General features: G+C 33.2%; 1 protein-coding gene across 1 annotated transcript; it reads right to left on the minus strand.

Moving 5' to 3' along the window:
* Positions 1-3,461: 3,461 nt before the first annotated feature.
* On the minus strand, positions 3,462-19,096 carry LOC130806649 (myosin-1). Its single transcript, XM_057671809.1, has 24 exons — positions 18,567-19,096; positions 17,783-18,490; positions 15,319-15,420; positions 15,093-15,236; positions 14,860-15,010; positions 14,744-14,771; positions 13,689-13,854; positions 13,541-13,604; positions 13,371-13,384; positions 13,200-13,284; positions 12,623-12,723; positions 12,363-12,501; positions 11,802-11,920; positions 9,387-9,539; positions 9,203-9,292; positions 8,728-8,805; positions 8,407-8,565; positions 7,881-8,087; positions 7,249-7,454; positions 7,002-7,137; positions 6,206-6,335; positions 5,855-6,001; positions 5,529-5,599; positions 3,462-4,801 (listed from the first exon to the last, which is right to left on the minus strand). Exons 2-24 carry the CDS (start codon positions 18,158-18,160, stop codon positions 4,136-4,138), a joined length of 3,534 nt encoding a protein of 1,177 aa, XP_057527792.1. The 5' UTR covers positions 18,161-18,490; positions 18,567-19,096; the 3' UTR covers positions 3,462-4,135.
* Positions 19,097-23,025: the final 3,929 nt, after the last annotated feature.

A 23,025-nucleotide genomic window follows, 5' to 3' on the forward strand; every position in this document is an offset into this window, starting at 1 on the left:
AACTTAGTTTAAATCGGAGATCGAGGTGATTAAAATCATAAGTGTTATCCAAACTCTATAAAATATTCTGAAGATATCACCAACATGTATAATGAAATTATATATAAAAAAAAATAAGGTGATCAATTCCTAGGAGGGCTAAAGGAAACATTTGACAAAAACGAAAGAGATTTTGTTATTAGAGACATTACCAATAGTGGAGGAATTACATGCTACAATTAGAAGAGAGGAGGTAGTATGACAAGAAATTATAGGCTTAGAGTAACTAACACCTCAAGATAACCTATCATCCATAGGTAGAGCCAAACATCAATCAGCAAAATCATCATTTAAGCGTGGCTAAGATCATAAAGCACATATGAAATGTTCTCATTATGAGAAATCTCGTCATGAAAACTGTTTTAAAATCGTAGGATATCTAGAAAGTTGGCCAAAAAACAGGGAACAAAACAAGACCATCAAATCAACAACCAAAGGAATGGTGTGAAGATGGCATTAGAAGGGTTAAAGCTATTGCCACCCTTAAATCTCAAGAAGATGCAAAAGGTGAAACAAGACAAGTATCCATAGCTATAAATGTTACAAATATGGAACATCACATAGGTTTGAAAGAATTTTAAACCGTAAATATATTCTAGGAAAATCATATTTGTAAATAGGATAACAAGAAACCTAAAACTCAACAAAAAAAAAAAAAAAAAAAAAAAAAAAAAAAAAAAATTTGGTTGAGGTCTCTCCCAAAGGTTGCGCATCGCTTGCTCAAGAGTTAGTGGAATAAAAACTTTGGCATCGATGGCTAGATCATCCATCTCAATGTTATCTTGAACATTTGAATTCTTTGTCAAAATAATACTTAAACATGATTGTGAAGCCTTTATTTTAGCTAAGGTCATAAAAACCCTTAATTCTCCAAGTAAAACTCATTCCAAAAAATATTTTCTTAAGTTCATTCGGATGTGTAAAGCCACATTTACTGCCTCAAATAAATTTTATTGGGTATATTTTGTAAAATAAAAGTATGAGGTGTTTAATGTTTCTATTAATTTTGCAAACATGGTTCTTATTCATAGCCTTATTCACACTTGTCCAAACACTCCACAATAAAATGGAGTTGAATAACCAGAGTAATCATGTTTGAATCACACATACCACCAAGTTTTTTGCCAGAGACCATAGCTACAACTAATTATTTGACCAATTGACTAACCACAAAACCATTAAACTACAAAACACCTCTACAAACACTAAGTACTTATCTCCCTGTCTCACCATTTCATACCCTACCACCACGAATTTTTGGATATACAATTTATGTTTATCTTCCAAAAACTCATTGTCATAAATTTGACCATGAGCACTTAAATGTGTTTTTGTTAGGTATGAAGTTCATCAAAAGGAGTACATGTGTCTTGATCCTATTAAACTATGGATTGTAACTTTCTTGAATCATTATACTTCAACCCCCACTTTTGATGTGAGGGGGAGAACATTAGTGACAATCTCAGTTGGCTAGTCTATCTAGTAGTATTTGGCCGAGACTCAAAAAAGCAAATAGGTAATGCTACCGAAACATTCTCCAATCATGAGAGTCAGCTTGTCACTCAACCATTTCTACCACTTATATCTGGTGTTCCTAATACTCCTAAAGTAATGCAAACTCATGAATCTATAAATTCACATGTTAATATTATTTAATAGTCTAACCATGATCTTTAGGAAAAGGAAAATGAAATGAAGAAAATTTGACTTATCCATTATAATAGAAAACACTAATCTTAACTATCAATTACCACCTAGAAGTACAAGAGGCATGTCATGTAAATGTTATGATCCTGAGTTTGAGTCCTAGAGATCGAAATATCTAGTAAAAAAACCAAATGAAGATAGACTCTCACAAGGAGCTCTAGCTTTTAAAGTTGCTTTATACTTTTTGAAAAAATTCACATGAATATTGGAGAAGCTCTCAAAAAAAATAAATAGAGAAAATCAATAATGGATGAATCAACGCTCATCAAAAGAATACAACATGTCTCAAATGTACCTTATCACTAGGAAAAAAGATAGTTGGATGTAAATGGATTTTCACAATTAAATATAAAGATAATGGTACCATAGAAAAATATAAAGCCTGACTATTTGCAGAAGGATATATTCAAACTAGGAAATTGATTATTCTGAAACATCCTTTTTGAATGTAAAAATTGATACAATTAGAGTATTATTCTTAGCAACTAACGATTTGAAATGCATTTCCTTATGGAGAACTCCAAAAATAAGTTTATATGGAGCTTCTCCATGTTTTTCACAAGCACTAGAGAAGGGTTTAGATTGAACAAAGTTTTTTTTGGGCTAAAATAATTACCTAAAGCTTGATGTGGGAAGTTCATTTATACTATGAAGAAATTTGAATACAAACAAGTAATTCAGAGCATACACTCCTATTAAAAAAGAAAGGTGATTTAATTACATGCATTATAATTTATATAGATGATATGATTATCAAAGAGAGTGAAAGGGAAGAAATTAAGAACCTAAAAAGGAAGCTATTTTAAGAATTTGAAATAAAGGATCTTGCAATATTAAAATATGTTCTAGGAATTGAGAAACTAAAATCAAAGAAATACCTTAAAAGGAAGCTTTATGCATAATTTACAAGTCCAACATATGAGGGCCATCATTCGAATCTTGAGATACCTTAAAGGATCTCTAGAAAAGGGAATCATGTATAAAAGAAATAATCATCTTCAACTTCAAGTATACATAGATGCAAATTGAATTGGAGACATATATGAAAGAAAATCTACTTCTTAATACTTTACTCTTATCGGAGGAAACTTAAAAATTTGGAAAGGTAAGAAGCAAAATAATATAGCCCTATCTAGTGCCAAGATGAAATTTCATGGAATAGCTTAAGTGATTACGGAGATATTATGGCTTACAAAACTGCTAAGTGAACTTGGTTTTCATCAAAAAAAGATTGTGTATTGCAAAATAAAGCAACTATTAGTAACATATGAAAATCCAATACAACATGAAAGAACAAAACATGTGGAGGTAGATTGACATTTCATAAAAGAAAGTCTAGAAGCAAAGATTATAAGCCTTCCTTATATTCGGTCAAGAGAGCACTTAGCTGAATATTTACAAAGGATGTGGGAGTTGAAGTCTTCAAAACTACCTTTAGCAAGTTGGACATTGAAGAACCTGTTACTCAACTTCAGGGGGAGATGATTGTCATAATTGAAAATAATATTGTTATAACTAATCTAGATATTCTAGGATCTATGATCTTATGTTCTTCTTTATAAGATTAAGAAAAACATAAAATTATTCGTAAAGCCTTAAAATCAGATTATATTCTTTGTTATATATTTACTACTCCCTCCAATTCACTATAATGGTCCCATTTTTTTATTTGGTCAGTTCATCTTAATTGTCCGCTTTTCATTTTAAGCCATAGATTTTTTTACCAAATTGTCCTCATAAACTATTTATAATTACAAAAGTGACCTAAGTGATAGGTATAATGGATTGAAATTTGAAGGTTATATTATGTCAAAATACCACAATAGTAAATTAAATTAAAGGGAGTATTTAGTATAGCGTTAAAACTCTAGAACTAAATTAATGCGTCATTAGAAGCTCATCAGTTGTACAACAATTGTAAAACCAAAGAGCACATTCTATTACAAAACCAAACTCCTCACAATAAGATCAGAATAAAATATGTACGACCTTGACAAAATATAAAAAAATGTAGCAAAGTTATTGAAATGTAGCAAACTTATTGCAACAGTCCAAGAGAGAAAATTGTAGCAAATAGAGCGTCTTCAATGAGCAATTTCTAGTTAGCTACATTCAAACCACTGCAAATAATTCATCTTGGCCCAAGACAACAACACAAAACCAGTGTAATTGCCTTCTACAAGGTTTTCATACAAATAACTCAAAAAACAAGGTAAAATAACATTTAAGGATACACACACATATACCTTAGATTCTATGCTGCATTTTTTCCGTCGTACGCAATCTAAATGCTGCCCTGGGAATCAACTCAAATGTATCATAATTACATAAGTTTATATAACTTTGGTGTGACAAACCTCGCAACAAGTAGAACCGAAAAAATTAAGTTCTAGCTCATCCTCGTGCTGTTCCTCCTAGTCCACCACTTCTTTCTCAGCTTATCACCGACACTCTCCTCATTATCGAGTTTATGCAAAATAACTTTGGTTTCACGCAATCTTGCTCCATAATCCTTTTTCCAAGTTTCAAAAATCTGTTTTAGCCTTCTCAGTTCTCTGTCAGGGTTCAGAGAAGCGTCCACTTGGCCTGATTTCACCTCAACCAAGAATTTGGCATCATCCCCGAATACTTGTTTTCTTTGCTCGAACTCCTCGGCCAAACGACTAATCACACTTAAACTAGCACTCATTGGTCTAACTCCATTGCTTTCATGACTTTTAAATGTGACATTACCTCCAGTATCACCACTATATTCTCTTTCGTCACTAGCATTCACCGATGCATCTGAATTTCTCGCAGAATCATCAACTGCAAGGCTTTTCTTTGCTATAGAAAGGCTTGACTGTAGCGACCTCATCTGTTTCTGCCAAACTTCTTCCATAGACTTCATCTTCAGCTCGTACTCGGACCAGCGATTTTCATACTGCCGTAGACGCTGATGCAGGATTTCATTCTCTTCTTCTTTGTCCCTAAGCGCTGCTTCCGCCTTAAGAACACGTCGCTGTAGCTCTGCAAGGTAAGAAGCCTTCACAAGAACTTCATCTGATTCATTGCCCTGTCACATAAATCAATTCAGAGTCAAGTTCTCATACAATTGTATGCCAGCGTCATTATCTTAGAGAGTGAGCTCATGAAAAACATACAAAACTATAATTACAAAACCTTGGAAGCTTTTGTTTTACGCTTTATCGAATTGGCATTTAAGTACGGAAAATTTTACTCTTTATCGAAGGTGAGGACTAATAAATATATACACAAATTTGAAGGAATTTACTTACATGGGACTTGGATCATGTGATAACCAATAAAAGTAGCGAAAACTGAAAATAGGTGTACAACAAAGCTTAATGGTGTACATATTTCAGTGGCAATTTTGTATAAGAATTGGACATTTGCTAAAAGCTGTACATACATGCTTAAAAGGTGTACATATTCGATTGATATTTCTGTCAATAATATAAACTTTTTCCTTTACAAAAATATGTACACCCTATAAGATAGTATGTACACCTTTTGTCACAATATGTATATCTCAGTCTGGTTTTCAGTTTTCAACACTTTAGTTGTTTTCACCCAATCGATGATCCTGCCCCAACTAGTATGACCAGCAACAAGGCCAAACTCCATAATTTAAACTTTACAAGTCAATGACCAGTGCAAAACTCACATTTGCTAATACTTGTATGTAAAAATACAAGGGAAATGATTACTTAGGGGGAAATAAAAATGGAAAAACAATTAAAATAGGTAGAGAAGTTTTTTTTAAAAAAATCAATACTTACTGCTTTGTTTCCCAAATTAAGCAGCAAGCCAATATTTCCAGAGCATTTCCTGACTAGCCAGCCACGAATACCTACAAGATATTCAAGTCGAAGGACACAGTGAAAATATATGATATTCTGATTCATGAACAGCAGTTTGCTAAAAACGAGATGAATCTATATTTCTTCTATTTCAAATTTAAAAGGACAACCAGGAAGGATAATGGTAACAAAAAAAATATCATAACAATGTCCATCATAAAATGGGAAATAGAATAAATTAAATGGTCTGCTTGAACTGTAAACTGATATTTATAGCGAGCAGGATCAAGAAACATTAAGGTTACCTGATTGTATCACTATAGATGCATTAGTAGCTTCCAAGAAATGACGTCTCGTTACCCGAGCCTTTATTTGTTTCTGTATAGTTATGGCAGCTCTCTGTCTCCTAAGCAAGAGAGCGAATTCCTTCCGTGTCTTTTCACCACGAATGACTGCCAAAAGAAATTGCAATGTTTCAATTTTTAAAGTTCTTTAAGGTGTTCAAATATTTTCCTAGTGTTTTAAACAAACATAAGTCTGGTTTTGTTTTCCTGTAAATTCAGATGAAAAAACCAGTTTCATATGTAAAACAGATAGTTAACAGGAAAGCATGGAATAGACAAAATTAATGCGAAGCCGAGGAAGAGAAATATTACAAGATTGAAGTGTGAAAATCCCTTTTCTAGTTTCTTTCACAAAACACCGAGCTTTGTAGCCTCTAAAGCAGCTTTGAACACGTAGAATGCCATGAAATGTACGGTTTCTTGTGTCCTCGAGCACCCCAATCTGAGCATCACATATACTCCCTTTAATATGAGTGACTACCGCATAACATGGCAATACAAAGCAGAAAATAACATACATATTTCTTGCTCTACTACATATATTATACAAAAACACTACCATGTAGATCCAAAGACCTTCGTTGTCTTTTCATCTTGGCTCTTAAAAATAAGATGAGTTCAAACAGAGTCTAATGGGATAAAGGCTTTGGCATTGCTGTAGTCAAATAAAGTCTAAAAAGTTCAGATTAGATTAGATTCAATCCAAAACTAACTGAAGTTTTAATGACTTCGGAAATTTTCATATCAATATAACTTACATGTATATAATCTATCCATTGAGTTTTACTACAGCTTGCTTATGTTTAGGAATGTAAAAGAACAAGCAAACATCACACAAAATAATGCCTCCCACTATTTTCTTTCATATAAAACCAATCACTATCCAAAATTACAAAAGCAATAATTAATAATAATAATAATAATAATAACAACAGTAATAATAATATAATAATAATAATAATAATAATAATAATAATAATAATAATAATAATAATAATAATAATTATTATTATTATTATTATTATTATTATTATTATTATTATTATTATTATTGATAATAATAAACTATATCAGTTCACGGAATAATTTGGATGAAAGGAAAGCTTGCCTGTCCTGTTCGGAAAAAAAGTTTTGTATAACCAACTTGATACATATCAGGTAAAATATTGAACTGATGAAGAATGGCAACTGAAACACTCAATGGATCTTGAGATGCCACACTCTCCAGAAGGAGAAAACCATACCTAAAACAACAAATTTGCAAAAAAAAGTTAAAAGAGTAGGAATTATATGATTTGAAATGAGGGACATACATCGGAAGGGAAACAAAAATAGCAAGTGGTCCACGTATTCACCTTCTGGCAAACTTCTGGTGTGTCATTCTGGTAGGAAAGCCGGACCTTGAAATTCTAACAACTTCAAGGACACCACAGCATCTAAGCTGTTGCAGCACAAGTCCTTGTTCATACATTCCAGGAGACTGCGAGCTGTTTGGCTTGATGCACCGGATGAAATGAGGTGTTGTATTTTCTAGACGTTGCATTAACTGGAATAGTTGACTCTGAATACACCATTCATCCAAGTAAAACTTAGCAAATCAAAGAAGCTTAAACAAGCAACCCCTACCCCCCGAGCCAAAAAATGAATATAAGAACAAAAACCATTAGTAAGATACAGACATACATAATTGTTGAACCCCAAAAAAATGAAAATAAGTATAAGAAAACATTGTAAGAAACAAGCATACTTGCTGCTTCTTTAGAAATTCTTTAGTGCATTATATACACTCTCAGATGTAAGAAAAGAGCCAAGCAAGAAATTCAGTAAATCCATAGATAACAGACAACAAAAAAGCCAGAAAAACTTCTTTTTCAGCAAAAGATACATGGACAACCCTTTTAATGATTTAATTGACTAGACAAACAGCAACCAGATTGATCACCCTCAACCGCAAATAGGATAAACAACTAAGTAACAGGACATCTACCTTAAATTTGGTGGCAACACTCAGCTTTTGTGAGTCAGCTCCCCCTGACTTGAACAAGGGACCAACAACGGGCTTTTCAGATTGAACCAGCATGTTTGAAGCAAATTTTTGTGGAAGGGACATTTTACAAGATGAAAGAAGTTGCACAGAGTCCAAGTGCATCAAATCCCTGTTCTTCTCTAAAAATCCTGTTGTATCATACGTAACCTGCAAAAGGTCGTAGAGTCAAACCCTCAGGTAAATGAAAGATAGAGCGGAAGAAAAAACATTAAAATCGTGAAATAAAAAGATTTATGAGATGGACGAGAGAAAAATCGTCAGGCAAAGCATGGTAATGTCGGTACTTGATCCATTTTGAGTAACAGGTTCTTCAAGGAAATTAATTCCGGATGAAGGGAATTCATCAATTCACAAAAGCTCCACCTTTCAACAATCATCATCAACAACATACTAGCATACATTCATCATTGGCTAAACGAGAACACTGGCCTTCATTATGGGTCAAAAGAAGATAAGTGTTCATTACCTCTCCTGCATAATGAGATACGGTAAAAGCTTTCTCACGCTCTCCTATGAAACATGAGTTGGACTTCAAATGTTGTTTAAGCTTATTAGCAAAAGTTAGGTCCGTTCCATTCGGAAAAGTGGACTCTTCATCAAGCAGAGATAGCAACCCAAGGGGTTTCTGCAAAAAGAAAAAGGTTTTCTCAATCAAGCACCACCACACCAGTAATATATGGAACACATATAGCTGGTGTATCAAACAATGACAAATAGGATCTTCCACAACCGGTCATTGAAGTAATTTAGTATTTCAAACTCATGAACATAAGGATGCAAACATTACCTTCTCAAAAAGATTAAGGCAAGCTTGGTTGTCTTCAAAGTCAACTTTTGTCCAATCAATTCCATCCTGAATATATTCCTGGCCAAAAATCAAGAAATTAGCATAAACATGTTTGTTATATAATAATATAAATGGCATATAGAACCAGTCAAATATAATCTTAGAACACTACGAACATTTTCATCAACTGCTCACCAAGAACATAAACATTGATGTATTGATCAATAAAGCAAAATCCCCCTTTTAAGTGATGGCTCATTAATTATTTGTAGATCTAAAACAAGCTAGAATAACAGAAGCAATGGATGTCCAAAAGCTCCAAGTAATATAACTTGGACACTTTCCACAGCTGATCGCGTATTTAACACCACATATGGGCATGTTATACATACTTGACAGAAGTAATGTCCAAACTATATAAATGATTCATTTACTCAATGTTGTACACTGTTAAATTCACACTTTTCTAACTTACCTCCTGTTCTAATTTGAATAAATGCCGATTGAAGTGCTGCTGTAGTCTCTCATTAGCGTAATTGATGCAGAATTGCTCAAAGCTATTTTTCTGGAACAAAGAGAGCTCATGATTAATACAAAAAATAGTTTAAGAGTTGTAGTCAATTTGATGAGTGAAGGGAAACCCAGAGAACTTTACGTACATCAAATGATTCAAAACCGTATATATCAAGAATGCTGATGGACTTTCCAGTACGCCGTTTGCCTACTCCAAGAGACTTGTTGATTTGTTCTACAAGCCAGTCAAACAAACACGAATATATTGATTTTGCTAAGGCGTCACGGGTATCAATGGCCTGAAAAAGAAACCACATTTAGGCCAGTTGAATATCATTTTCAAGCTCTGACAACGCATATTTTTATCTATGCGAAGTTGCAGATGTTGGCTATCAAGGGTCCATCAAAACAATCTTTATTGTTACAAATGGTAATCTTACATACATCAATCCCCCTGCCTAGGTGAGACTACTTACAACATTGGGGTAATGGAATGTTGCTATTGTTGCCAATGCATATTCTATCCACTATATAAATGCATGAAGACAGACTTCAGTAACTCCAGAACAGGAAGGTTATTAAGAAGCATGACAAGTCAAATCCCATGTAACCTGTTAAGCTGAAACAGCTATTCAACCATTGCTTGAAGATGTATGATCTGAAATTTATTTCATTACAGGCTTACATGGTACTCCTTTATACCTGGGCTTATGTAGTTCAACCAAACAACTGGTCATGTCAAAAACTCTAAATCCAAGAACTCTACAACATAGGTAGCAAAACTTCTACCAATCAAATGAATGCACAGTGCAGGGATGAAACTCAGTGGATTCCTCGTCATATTTAAAGTTCTTGATCGACAAAAAAAGGTTATTAACATCAATATGATCAGCTAAGAATTCACCCGTCATATTTAAACTAACTATACTATTTTAACCTCTTGTATAGTATGATATCTCTAACCATTGTTGTCACCCGGCATTAATTCATTGAAAACTCCAACTCCTAATATAATTAATATTCCCACCATTACCTATGTTTTTTTCCTTTTAAATAAATGCAACATTTCAATTTTGGGACAAATTTTCTGAATGTTGATGTTAAATTGGTTATCACTTATCATGTGCAGTCTTGTTAGATTCAAATTGAACTGCATTTGCAAAATATTAACATAAAAAACTTTAGTAAATAATGATATTACAGGGCAAAGATACGTCTTAGAGATTTTGTTTCTAGAATGATTGCATGACTAAAAGCTGGATGAAGTTTTTCGCCCCTCTTCCACCCTGTTATTGTAATGGGTATCAAATAGTGAAGCCACAGTAATGAGCTGTCAACATCAAATGGCATTTAATGCTTTCTACATGACAGACACAGTAGTAAGAATGTCATATTTTTCTAATAGACTAAATGCATGATTGGTTAACACAAGCATTATGAGACAAAGTACTTTGTTTCTTTATTCAAAAAAAAGTACTTTGTTTCTAGTATGAACTAACTGAATAGCAGCAAAATGATGAGCTTATCTCTTAATCATTAATAAAAAACAAATAGATGACCCACGTTTCAAAATATGATAATACACTGCCCCCCATGTCAAGCAATACAACTACGACCCATACTAGCCAACAACTTCAAAGTACGGTGGAGTGACTTACATAACTCTGCTCTACTTCTTAGTTCTCAAAACTTGTAATATAGCATACAATATATACCATTGCAAATCCAAGTTTCAAAATATGATCATTCACCACCCCCCATGTCAAGCTTTACAACTAGGACCATTTTAGCTAATTTCAACTTCAAAGTACAAAGGAGTCTTACATAACTCTGATCTACTTCTTAGTTCTCAAAACTTGTAAATTATAGCATAAACTATACCATTGCAATTCCAAGACTGTGCCTATGTTATTTTCTGCTCAGAACAAAAGTCAAAAGTCAGAACCTACCCTTACCTTTGTTTAGGACAAGATGAGTGCAGCCTCAGATGGATTATATTGTGGTATAAATAACCAGATGAGAAACGTTGGATTGCCAAGGTGGGAAGCATAGTTCTTACGGTTTTAGATTATGATGGACTAGATTAAAATGACCCAATACATATGTTCATTTCTTATTCTGCCAAGCTACAAATAGCTTTTACAATATTTTGACAGACCAAAGATTTATAGTTCTTTGTTTTCAGATTATAATGGACTAAAGTAAAATGACTCACAAAATCATGTGCACTTCTTATTTATGTGAAGTTGCACAAGACGTTTTCTACCAAAGGTCAATTGAAAGAAATCTCTTTGTTAGTTCTAACATTAACAAGGGTAAGAATGCGTATATCAGACCCTTCCAAAATCAACCCTAGGTGGGAGCCAATTAATGGTATTGGGGTAATGGAATGAAATGACACAATAAACTTTTTCATTCCTGAAAGTACTGGTTTCTCACAAAAGCCAACTAGAAATAACTTCAATAAAACCATACCGGTTTGCTTTTTTTTTTTAAAAAAAAAAAATTATCATAGTCATTGTTGATCCTATCTAAGGGAATGGTAGATGATATAGGGGTACCTGAGATAGCTTTAGCTTCTGAATAATATTGTCATTTCTAACTTTCATTTTTCTGGTAGACAATGCAAGTTGTAACTCCTTTACTTCGCAACCAATCAATTTTGCAACAGTAAGAAGAGCTGAAAAGCAAAGATAAACCAATCAAAAACAAAAAATAAATGCAAAGGCTCTATAAACAAACATTAAATTTCAGAGATGGAAAGAAAACAAGATTTTTAGCATAAGGATGCAAAGCACAAAAAGGCTTATTAACATTTATTGCTTTCCTTGTTAGTGGTTGTCCTTTCTTCATTTTCCCTATTGATGATTTCATCCAAGACTACGGAAGATTGTCAAGTTGTAAATAAGGAACACAAGCAGTAGAAGTATGACCTTACTATAGGGAAAAGATGCTACAAAGTTCAAATACACAAATAATTAAGCTCGGTTTCATGCTTTCTCACTTCAGTTTTCTTAATTATCAACTGAAATTCCATTAAAAACAACAGTAACAGATATCTAGAGGAAAAAAGTAAAAAGCGCTTCTAAAGACTCAATGACATCCCAGAGCAGTCAATTTACCTTCATCAGCCACAAGTTCTACATGGTTTTCATTGTCAATGATTGTGAACGAAACATTTCCTAGCCACAAGACAGCGGCAAGCATTGCAAATGCACTCTCTTGGTCATCCTTTGAGACATGAACTACATCCAGAGCTTCCTGAAAAAGATGCACATAGGTTACGAGAAAGTCCAGAGACCTATCAACAATTCAACAAAAACCTAAACGGAGTTGTTCTGGATCATCCATATATGTAATGGTGCACAGAGGGAAAGACTACCATAACATTACGAAATTGTTCAGCATCATCCACACCCGTAATGGTGTAATTGCTTTGCTTCAGGTATTTGTAGTCCTCAACACTCTTCAGATTCAATTTCTCTGTGTATCAAGTCACAAAAATATTAATTAGCTCAATAGAACACAACTCATCATAATACATCATGGCATCTGCCAAAACAAAAAATGGTCATAACTAAAATACATCTATTATGCCCTCCAAAAGAGAAAAATGGTTCCATTACGCAGCAATATGAGATATTCAATCCAAAGTTTTCTTTTTATTTTTTTATGTTTGTTGCAAAGACAATAATCTAGAGAGCAAGAGTTTCAATTGACAACTAGACATTATAAAAGGGATACTTTGGCAGACAGACTACTATTTGGGCTTTGGTCCGTGAGGACAGCAGGCACCTCCTAAAACTGGGTAAGGATAAAAAAAATAGCAGATATATCTCATCACCTCCATCACAGACTTTCAGTGTTACAACATCCAAATCTAGTAAACTTCAAAGTGCAAAGTAATAGAAGAAAACCATAGAAGATCATGTTGATGAAAATAGTAAAAGCATATAAACCTCTAAGGACAGGAGTAGCTCCAGCACAAAGTTGATAAAATATATGGTAGGAACGTTCACCTTCAGCACATTGCACCACTCTGGACTGTTTGTGAATCAGATTATATCAGAAACTAAAACTCTAGGATTTCTAAATTTATAAAATAAAGGAGAAGAAGAGAAAAAACAAACCTTTTCAAGTAGGACTACATCGTCAAAATAATTATGTGACAAGTAGAAAAGGAAATAAGAGAAAACAAAAGAGTAAGTATTTAGATGTCATAAACATGTCAATCTGAACATCGCAAATTATACAAAATAGAAAAGGAAATTGCAGATAAAGAGCTATGGGTCAAACTTACAAGTTTGGATTTGGGCCCCACATATCTTCCCAGTGTCACTGAAGAGGATCTCAATCAGCTTCCCCTGATTGAAAGTACCAGTGCATGCTCTTAATAGTATAGTCAACGCTTGGAAAATTTAAATCCACTCGATCAAAACAAAACTTACAAATCGACTTGAGTTGTCATTTCTTAAGGTTTTTGCATTGCCAAAAGCTTCCAAGATGGGATTAGTTTTTAATATTTCATACTCTATACCGCTACCACCTCCTAAAGCAGCCAAATACTGCATAGCTATCTTTGCTGTTTCAGTTTTCCCAGCTCCACTCTCACCACTGCATAAACATGTGAAAGTTTCATTCACACTGTGTTGAGGGCTCAAATGTGAAAGTTTCATTCACACCGTGAAGGAAGGTTAAGCCTTGGAGTACGGGCTTAAAGCCTTGGTGTAGGGATTTTAAAACTTAAAATAGACATTTTGACAGTTGGAGTAGTTACTTAAAAATAAAGTTAAGCCTCTAGAGAAGGTTATGGCTTAAAGTAGGTGCTATAGGCCTTAAAATGGGCATTTTAAGTCTTAGAATGGTTGTTTCAAATCATAAAGTTGGTATGTAAATTTTTTTAAAAACTTTATTTTTAATGGGCTATGTCGTACGGTTGCACACATGCGGCAGTCTCAGTGGAGATTTTGTGACGGTGGTAATGGGAATGATTTGTAATGTAAATTATTGTGATATGTATCATGTCATTCCTTAGTGAAGAAATATTGATAATATAAAGGTCTTTTATTCAAAATTTTCCATCATCACCTAATACCACATCTCCAAATGATAATGCATAAGAATGGATTTTGTGAAGAAAATGAGATGATTGAAGTAAAACAAGCATGCCCATTAAACATGTCAAGCAATTTTTCTACAAAAATTACACTAATTTTCCATTACCAATTTTACTATTTAATACCAACAACTAATCGAACTATTACCGTAGCAAGCAGTAGTGGGAGCAAGAAGAGAGAGAAAAGAGGAGACACGAAAATGGAGGGATGGGGTGAAAAGTTGTCAACTTTGGCAAAAAGCCAAATGGAGAACATCAATAAAGATTGTACCAAACAGAGAGGAAGAAAAAACGATAACATAGGTAGTAAACAATGATCTAGCAATGCAGAAAACAGATTCAACTAATAGCATGTTCTAAGAACAAATAAGCTGTTAGAACACCCACCTGATGATGATTGATTGGTTCACTTCATCTGCCAACCAGAGAAAAGGCAAAGTTAGAAATGTGAAGAAACAAGAATATACCCCCAAAAAATAAAGAGAAAAGGAAAAAGTCATCACCTCGTTTCATTTCCCGAAGAGCTGTGTCTGCAATTGCATACACATGCGGACTCTGAATGGATTTGCGTTGATATGCTTCAATATATTCATTTCCATACAGTTGAACTTTTTTGAAAGGATTGATAGCAACTAGCACAGGTCCCGCCTTTGTCTAATTTACAAAGAAATAATATTACTCTGTAAAACGAACACCCACAAGAACTTAGCCAGAAGCTAACAAGAAATGCACATACATAAATCATATCTCTATCATATCTGTATTGAAGATTGTACAGGACTGTCGGTTCACTCAGATAACTGAGTTGCATTAAATCGTCCACGCCATCAAGGATATCAGGGTTTGCTGGTAATAAGCAATCAGTTTGCACCTTTAAAACCTAAGGTTGAAAATCCAAATGAAGATTAATTAGCTTGCAAGGTATTAAATAAAAGCATTTACATTTCCTAATCATCAGTTACCTTTCCCTCTGGTAATGAAATGATACTTTCTGTTCCGGAAGCAGATATAATCTTTCCAAGTTCCCAGTTCCCATCGGGGAGTTGGTACCAAGTCTGAGCACTCTGAAAAGGGAAACATTGAGCACTGAGCACAAAGCCATTAAAATATAGAATCCATAACCAAAAACCTGTAGGATTATATGAAGATTTGAATAGACTAGACAAATGTACAAGACATAGTAATCAGTAAAACAAAATTTCTTATCCCCATTAAGATGTGTTCAAAAAATCATCCAAAAGCGCATCTGTGTCAACAATGTCTCTAAATCTATTATGAGAGTTCACGAAACAATTAATTTCTTAACCTTAAAATGAGCAAATTGTTTCTTATTTCTTGAATTACTAAAGTAAATATCTTGAAACTAATAAACAAATTTGAACCTTATGGCTAAGGCCTATGCCCACGACTTAAAGGCTATCAAACAGACCAAGCCATGTGAAGTAAAAATCCTCTGTACGAAGACTACCAAGTATGAGGAAAGAAATAATCCTAAAAAGCATTTTTTACTCCAAAGTCCGATCGCCTGAAGCATCGCCCAAACTATATTAAGGTTTAACGTTCATATTCTTCCAAAGACGTGGTTAAATCATGTGTGCGTACTGATATGAAGTGGTAAATGCATTCAATTTTGCAATCAAGGGTCAAGCAAAAATCGTCTCTTTGTTATTACAAGGGTAAGGATGTCCAGCCGTCTACATATAAGCCCTCCTTATCCCACCTGATTGGGAGTCTCTTAGTGGCATTAGGATAATGCAATATTATTGTGAATGAGGTAATTTGGTCTTGCAAACCCAGAGGCTATAGCTTTTACTGTTGCGAACCTTCACCCACAAAATTATGAATAAATAGTCTTCACAGCATTTTTCTCGTCATTCATCAAGCACACTGGTAACAATTAAACACTCACTTATCATTTTATCCTAAAGAAAATATCTTTTAATAAGATCTCGACAGGTGGTGTGAGAAAAAAGAGGAGTAAAGAACTAAGGAGGCTTATCTCAAAAAGTCAATAAAGAACCAGTTCCACATATGTATGAATTATGATGCACAACCATTCAACCAATAATAGGCGGTGCTTGAGATGTCTACTATAATTTCTATGTAGTTCCCTGCACAACGTACAACTTCCACGAAGTACTAATGGGATGAAACTATTACAATGAAACATATGATAAGGGTTTACAATGCTGAGCATGTCCAAAAGTTCAACATGTTCTCAACAAGTGCAGACAATTGTACTCTTTCAAGAAAAGCAACATTGAGTGCCACAAAATATATGTTACTAAATTATCAATTCTAATCCCTATAATAAAGTGGTTAATAATTTATAAAAACCAAAAATGATGAGTGAAACATGCATTTAGCTCAAAAGAAAGGTATGTCAATTGTCAAAGACGCGCATAAAAAAGTAAGAGAATAAAAAAAAACAAAATAATATTGGAGGAAAAGAGAAGGATGACAAAAATTTAGACAAGTAGGAGAGAAAAAGAATTCCGGCGCAAATGGCATCCTCAACTTCATATATGAATGTGTAAAAGTATCAATACAAAAATTTCTTTTTCACCCCTCAAATGAAAAAAATTTTCACCCCTCAACTTCATATGTACTAAGGTTTATTACTAATACCTTTACTTTCACAAATTATTCCCACCCTCTTTCTCTTTTGCTTAATTGGCCAACTTAATTCATATTCTCCAAAAGTTAATGATTGCATCAACTTACAGAAAGAGAGAACCAAAAAGTGGCTAATCCATTTTAAACCTAAGAAACTCCATATCATTGCGAAAAATGACACATGAAAGCGGTGAAAATCAACAACGAGACAAGATGTACCATGATTTTACTATCACTCCATAAATCTAGACACAGACAATTTAAATCAATATTAGATGTACCAAGATTCACTAGAACTTTCTCACTATCAACAATTGCTTCCACCCTCTCTCTTTCCTTAGTAAACCAACTTAATTCATAGTTCTCCATATATAAATGATTACATCAACCAACATTAAGAAGGTCTGACCTAACCTACAGATTCAGGTTTTTGAAAAGAGGCATTTGAAAGTAACAACCAATGAAACCTGCCTAGAGAAAACAATAAGAGAACGAAAGAGAGTTTTTCCATTCGAAAACTAGGAAGTAGAGAGCTATGTCATTGCCACTTGTGACACGGAGAAACAATCAGATAAGGTGTCCAGGACAGGAGCAAGACACACAAACAACTTAATCATAGATATGAAAATGCTCTCATAAACTACTAAATTCAACTACAACTACAATACAAAACATGAGAAAAAATGAATCCGCAAATAAAGCTTAAATTCGTCAGGAACCACTAAAATTGATCCAGGAAGTCATTATGAATAGTACAACCCAATAAGCAGCAATCCATTACTAGAAAATATGAAGGAGCAAGCAAGATACCTTCTTCTTTGCATACGAAACAGTGTCATTCCATTTTGATTCAGCTATAGATGGAATTGAAGGCAAAGGCGAAGAACCGACATCAGAATCTTCATCTAACACCGGTACAGCCCTCTGCCCATAAGGTGAATCATCATTAACCTGATCCCCTTGTCCAGCAACATAATCAACACCTTCTAAACTACCATAATCAAGAACACCACCATTTGAATGCCCATCCTTCTCAGATGACTGAGAAGCTGGTGATGATTCCATCAACCTAATTTCAGCTGGCAATGATTTGATTGAATTAAAAGAGGGAGGCACGCGAGCTTTAGGCACCTTCTTACTCGAAGAATTCCGGGATCCTGATAAGGAATGAGTCCCAACAGGCGCCATATGCAAAAAGATCAATAATTCCTCAAAAAGAACTAACTTTTTCCAGAAAGGGCCTATCAAACTTTAGCAAAAAGGACCCTTTTCAATCACTTATCTTGTAAGCACAATGGAGTAGGGGTATGGGACCTATGCAGTATGTACCTTCTTCAATCCTTCAGTAGCCTCCATTAACTAAACCCCACATTTTGTAGCCAAATTTTATATCAAATGACATAAAATTGAATATAGTTCCATCCCAATTGACCCACTTTAATATGAAATACAGGCAACTGCCCCAACAAGATTAGTCCCAAATCAGATGCAGCCACAAACAAGCATAATTATATTAATCTGAAACACCCAGAAAAAAATCTTCAAAATTTCCAAAAATGGTATAAGCACTAGAATGAATTGATTGCAAACTTACAAAATTAGAGTCCCAAATATGGCTTGATTAAATATATGCCCACCAAAAAGAACTCTTTTAAGCAAAATTCTTCTTGAGATCAGAAAAATTCCTTGAAGTAGATCTCAGAATTCACAATCTGTCAGTTAAAAATGACCAAATTGTTGGGAAAAAACAAAGCCACAACTTAAATGTTACCTGCGTTTCTTAGCAAATTTAAAGCTTTCTGCTTCAAAATTAACCAAAATGAATCAAAATATTCTTTTACGCAGAACTCAAAAGAAAGCGCAAAATCAAGAAACAGTAATAGGTTAGGTGTGTGAAGAGAAGAGTAAAGGTGAGGAAATCCAAGGCGTGTTGAAGCGAGCAGCTTTTGCTGGGCTTTGTCTTGTGGAATTCAGAGGAATTGCTTACAGAAAAGTTGCTAGTTTTCCCCCAAAAAAATTTGTTATAATTTTCAATTTGTTTTATGGTTTCCGTTTCAAATCTGGAGATTATGAGTTATGTTATGTATTATGTGTAATAATAATGCCGGCACCGAAATCAAAAATTCAAATTACTCCTGTTTGTTTGTGAGAAGTACATATATATATATATATATATATATATATATATATATATATATATATATATATATATATATATATATTACTCCTTTTTAATAAAAAATTATATGAAAGCCAAAGGAAAATAAGGACAAAAGTGATTAAATATATATCAATCAAGTACAATAAAACTTGAAATATCCTAAGTTAATTTTCTAACATTTAAAAATATATCAGAAAAAATTAATACGCATTAAAAATTGAAGTATCCTAAGTTAATTTTCTAACATATAAAAATATATCAGAAAAAATTAATACGCATTAAAAATTGAAGTATCCTAAGTTAATTTTCTAACATATAAAAATATATCAGAAAAAATTAATACGCATTATCAAATGATTTTTATTTTATAACAACATTATCCTCTTAATTTTTACTTTTCATCTATATTTGAACTCTTAGAATTTTGAAATGAAAAGTAAAGTAAAATGCAATTTCTCCCTCTATTAAAACTCTTGTAATTTTCGCCTCTAATTTCATTATGATGTGGTAGTTTATTTATTGAAATTAATGATAAACTAAGCACTAATTTTCGTTATTAATTTTTGGAGTATTTGGTCAATGATATATTTATTACACAATTAAAAATATAGACTTTGATATTATTCTTCAAAATTTTTCAATATAATAAAAAAAACAGAAATACAGAAAATAGGAAAGGAAAAAAGATTTTCCAATCAAGTTTAAATATAGTTCCAAGTGAAGGAAAATTGAAGCCTCAAAATACTTGACTAATAAACTCAAGGATATCTATGAAATATATACATTAGTAAATACTAGTACCATGCATATCTATTTTCCTAATTAGTTTTCAATTTTCTAATTATTTCTTATGGTATATATTATTATTACTATTGTTAATAAAGTAGTCCCTCCGAACCAATTTAGTTATCCCATTTTCTTATTTGGCAAAATCTTTTTAGTTGTCTCATTTCTATTTTTATCAATTTTTTTTACCTAAATACCCTTAGTTCACACACATAATTACGAATATACCTCCATATACTTTTACTTACCTAACTACCCTTCACTATTTACCCTTTTTAATGGACCCCACACCATTCTTAATAACCGTGTCCAAGCAAATGGGACATCTAAATTGATTCGATTTGAGTATTTTTTAGACACCATACTAGAAATTAGACCTGGGAAAACAGTCGGTCGGTCGGGTTTTGGGTCGGATCAATTTCGGTCGGGTCATTTTCGGGTCGGGTCAGTTTCGGATCGGGTCAGTTTCAGGTCGGATCACTCCGGGTTTCGGGTCGGTTCGGATTGACCCAACGGGTTACCATAAAACATCAGAATATCCAATCGACTAATTCAACATAAAAAAAAATCATTAAAATATCTAAAAAAAATCATTAGAGAAATTACATGTACGATTTTCAAAAAATAGTTGGTATGTCAGGTTCATTTAAGTGCAAGAAAAATAGGGGAATTAATACTTATTTTGAAAGACTTGTAAGATACGCGTAGAGCTGTTCAAAACAAACCCGACCCGAAATCTGACTCGGAACCGAAAATTATCCGACCCGAAAAAATGTAAGTTTTTTAGGTTTACCGAACCGCAATTACCCGAACCGATACTTCACTCGAACCGTTTAATAACCGAAAAGGCCAAAATCGAACTCGAACTGCAACCGAATTTTATAACCGACATATAAACCTTAACCGATGTTACCCGAACTGAACAATGATCGACCCGATTCAAATCCGACCCGAATTATGCACGTAACCGAATGCAACCTGACTAAAACTGATTAAGATCGAACTGTTTTTAACCCGAACTGATACAAATCCGAATCGATTATTAATCGAACTGTTTTTAACCCGAACTGATACTAACCCGAACTGATACTAACCCGAACCGATTCTTAATCGAACTGTTATACATCCGAATCCAATTTCAGTTTTCTAATTATGATTTTTTGAATATTTGAAAACTAATTTCTAATATTGAAAGATTGTAAACAAGTTTATATATAAATATTTTAGCAAATCAACTATAAACCAATAAGATTCCACCAATTCTTCAAGCTTTAAGCCCCAAAAATTTACATTCATCACTTATACATCCACCAAATTTAAATATATAAATATTAAGTTTTTAACCCCAAAAATTTACATCACTTATACATCTATGTAGCTTTATTGGGTCATTGAGTTCTGATGCATGCTCGTTCCTTTTATGTATGGCCAACTAATTCAAGAATCAAGATGAATTCTGTTTTTCTCATTGTCCCACATCGCCTAGGTGAAAGAACGCAATCCCACTAGTGTGTTATTTATATGGGCCAATTAGAAGTGTTGTATAGATTGATTTGAAGGTATAGTGAGTAAAATCTTATTATCTAGTATCCTTCTATATCTGGAAAAGGTTTAAAAAAAAAACTTCTTTTAGTTATTTAATTAAATGTATAAGTATTTGAAATTATAAAAGCATTCCACAATAATCTGTAGGATAATGGACTTATATTATACATGCCCATTATAATAGGAACTAGAAAGTGTTGATAGATAATTTAGTAATTTTTGTATGAAATATGAGATAGACGATATAAAAAGTCCAAATACAAAATTTGAATATTTTAATTTAAACATCTTTAAATGATGTAAATAAGATATTAAATAACAAAAGTGGATATTATAAGTAAAAAAATAAATGTTTTAAAATATTGGAAATATTTAGTCTAAATTAGGATATTAAATAATCAAAGGGTAAACATGGCATAATTAGCCAATTGACCCTTTTAAATATGCCCCAAGGCTGTTTGGTCTTGTTTATAGCTAGTCATTACTAATTACCTCTTCTTCTAAGTCGATGTGGGACAAGCATAAATTACCACTTGTTTGGTCTTGTTTATAGCTAGTCATTACTAATTACCTCTTCTTCTAAGTCGATGTGGGACAAGCATAAATTACCTCTTGTTTGGTCTTGTTTTATAATTTAGGGTAGCGACATTCGTTTTTTGAAAAGCTCATTCAAACGTGCGAAACGTTCGTATAAATTATATTGATTTGCTTACTGAAATGTAGAAGAATTAAAAACTCATTTGACTGATTTAACAAGATACATGTATTCAATTAAGATGATTATAACGTCCTGTTTTTAAAGAAAAATAATTACGATGGCTAAAAAGACGTTAAATACGTGTTTTTTGAGATCTATTGATGAGTTTTAGTTTTAGGGTTCAAGTGATATACTCAATATGTTGAGATACTTTGAAAACTAAAATTTTATTTGAAATGAATTCTAACATTGAAATTACTCTAAAAATTGATATTAAATCTGTCAAAACGGGTCGGTTTCCGGTCGGGTCATTTTCGGTCGGGTAATTATCGGGTCGGTCATGTTTCGGATTAAGTCGCTTTCGGGTCGGTCGGGTTCGGGTTTTGTCGGGTCGGGTCCCGGATTTATTTTCGAGTCGGATCAAATTTTCCCAGGTCTACTAGAAATAAAGGATCCAAGAAATATATAAGTACTGGTCTTTTTATTAATATGGAGAATATGGTCAAAAGGGGATGACAATTTGGAGTTGAAAACGCCACCTAAAAACGAAGGCAATGACGACTTGGTCGTGAATTTAGAATTTAGAATTTAGAATTTAGAATTAAAAATATAGAACTACTACTACTTGTATATTTTCATCACAATTTCCAATTTCTAGCGTAAATTAATGCAATCACAATTTTCATGATAGTGATAGCCTTTTAAGCCCCTTTTTTTATTATTATTTTTTTTAATCTTCCTCCTATATATGTCGTTGACAAATATCTATCAATGGCAATTCGTTAGTAATTTAGTATAAAGAATAAGATAGACCATCAAATACTTCATTTTTGATTTTATAGTGTATTTGATTGATGATGCTTA

This window comes from Amaranthus tricolor, chromosome 2, assembly GCF_026212465.1.
Source record: "Amaranthus tricolor cultivar Red isolate AtriRed21 chromosome 2, ASM2621246v1, whole genome shotgun sequence".
In the NCBI taxonomy this organism is placed as follows: Eukaryota; Viridiplantae; Streptophyta; class Magnoliopsida; order Caryophyllales; family Amaranthaceae; genus Amaranthus; species Amaranthus tricolor.